A 2,254-nucleotide genomic window follows, 5' to 3' on the forward strand; every position below is an offset into this window, starting at 1 on the left:
CGGGCACACGCGGGTCCTGTGTTAAAATAGGCACAGTGATCCCGAGCGTGGCAGACGCGGTTGGTGCGGGAGTTTCTGGGCTGTGCTGGTTTGTGCAGCGCGGGGCTCCGGGATTAAGGAGTAAATCCCCTCCTGACACCTGGGCTGTCGGCTCCAATTTTCTCCTTGCCAGGGAAGCCCTGCAAACACCTCACTGGGACCGTGCCAGCCCTTGGGTAGCTCAACCCCCCTTCCCTGTGCCAGAGGGAATAAACAGGATGAGCCTCTCCCAGGGCTGAGGACTCTCCCCAAGTTGTGCTGCGTCTCGTCCACCCACTGTCGCTGCTCCAGCTCTGCTGGGATCAAACCAGTAATCCCAACCGATCCTGCCCAGCGCATCCCATCCCCAGCCTGACCCTGCGCAGGTCCTGGGGAAACCTGTGGAGTCAGCACCTTCCTCCAGCCTAAATCCTTCCTTAAAACCTGCCAGGGTGCTGACGCCGGGGGGATGTTTTACACGAGCCTCCCCCTCTCTGGCTGCATCCTGCGCCCACCGTGCCCCCGGTGACCAAGCCCCGGGGCCAGCAGAGGACACCCGTGTCCCCAGGGCTGCCGGACGTGCCTGGCCCCCCCGTGGCTTGCTCGGTTTTCCGGCTGCTTTGCAGCTCGTTGGGGGGGGGGGGAAGTTTCCTAACTCTAAACTTTAACCTTTGTACCGCCGGCGCGCTCGGGGTGACCATCCTGGAGCTGTCCCTGCCTCCCAGACGAGGTGCTGGGGCTGGTCCAAACAAACCTGCCTCGCTGCTACCCCCTTCCCGGCGTGGGGAATGGCAGCAGCAGGAGCTCAGCCACCTCTGGGCAGCCCCAGCCCACAAATTCCCAGCGCAAACCACCCTGCTCCGTTGGGTCAGGGTTTTCTGTCTCATTTCAACACCCAAGGGCAGCTCCTGAGGTCCAGAGGAGCCTCCTCCAGCCCCACGGAAAGTGACCAGGGGGTGGTTTTCTCTTTCAGAGGATTTACTACCTCTCCCTGGAGTTTTACATGGGGCGGACGCTGCAGAACACCATGATTAACCTGGGGCTGCAGAACGCCTGTGATGAAGCTGTCTACCAGGTAAGGACCCAGACCAGGAGGGCTCCAGGCACTCCAGCTCCTGGGGGTATTCATGTCCTCAGGTCTTGCCCTCACAGATACAAACGTTGCTCCAGAACCTGCTCTCCAAAGCCCCAGGGCTGCTGGCTGCTGTTGGGCCATGCACTGTTGAGTTGGAGGGTCCAGCCCGTACACTGCAAGGATGCTCATGGTTGTGTGTTCAAGGTCATTAGGAGCTCTGATCAATGGCAGAAGGGATTAAATACTTGGTCTAAATCAACCCCAGCCTGGCATTGGCACCACCTGGCACTTGGGTTATCAAAGGTGGTGGGTTGGGTTATCAAAGGGTGGCTCCTTTTCCTCCTGCCCTGTGCTTGCACCTGTTGTGACTGGCTGAGGTGGCTGCACAACAGTGGGAGCAGCTTTCCAGCAAGCAAAGGAGAAGGATTTATTTTTAGGTTGGTTTGTTTGGTTTGTTTTTTTAGCAGGGGTTTCTGGGTTGGGTTTTTTTTGTGGCTTCTCCCTCTCTGGAAGTGTTGAAGGGCAGGTTGGATGGGGCTTGGAGCAGCCTGGGCTGGTGGGAGGTGTCCCTGCCCATGCAGGGGTGGGACTGGATGATCTATAAGGTCCCTTCCAACCCAAACCAGTCTGGGATTCTATTATTTAAATATTTTCTTTTATCTGTTGACCTTGACCTGAGGGCAGCTGGTCAGGAAGGGTGATGGGGGAGAGAAAGAGCCTGAGATGCTTTGTGTTGGGAGCCCAGAGATGCAGAAGGTGTGAGGTTGTTTGGAAATCATCCTTTTTGCACTGGTGGGTGAAACTCTGGAGGCAGATCCTCCTTACTGTGGGTGCTGAAGCCTCCCCAGACACAAATGCCAAACATTTCTAAAATAAAACGTCTGGCATATAAATCACTTCAGGTATTTCTGTGGGCATCAAGGGCTGATGGTGAAGCTCAGAACTCTCTAGTCTGTCACCATGAGACACCAGCAAGGCTGAGGGTGCTGCTGGTGCTCCTGGTGTTGTCTGTGACCGACTGATTTGGGAGAAGCTGCTGCCCAATTGCCCATGAGCTGTGCAGGGTCTGGCCCTCCCATGGGTGGGACTGGGGCTGTCCCTGCTTGATGTGACCGTGGGACATCCAGCCAAGGGTTTCTGTGGGAAAAGGTGGCTTGCCCA

General features: G+C 57.0%; 1 protein-coding gene across 1 annotated transcript in view; it reads left to right on the forward strand.

The window, feature by feature from the left end:
• Positions 1-2,254, forward strand: part of PYGL (phosphorylase, glycogen, liver) — a 14,014-nt gene that overhangs the window by 731 nt on the left and 11,029 nt on the right. Inside the window, exon 2 of the mRNA XM_010004057.1 lies at positions 992-1,093. Coding sequence (XP_010002359.1) covers positions 992-1,093 — 102 coding nt within the window. The remainder of the gene's footprint in view (positions 1-991; positions 1,094-2,254) is intronic.

Source organism: Chaetura pelagica, unplaced genomic scaffold, assembly GCF_000747805.2.
Source record: "Chaetura pelagica isolate M959 unplaced genomic scaffold, ChaPel_1.0 scaffold141, whole genome shotgun sequence".
Taxonomy (NCBI): Eukaryota; Metazoa; Chordata; class Aves; order Apodiformes; family Apodidae; genus Chaetura; species Chaetura pelagica.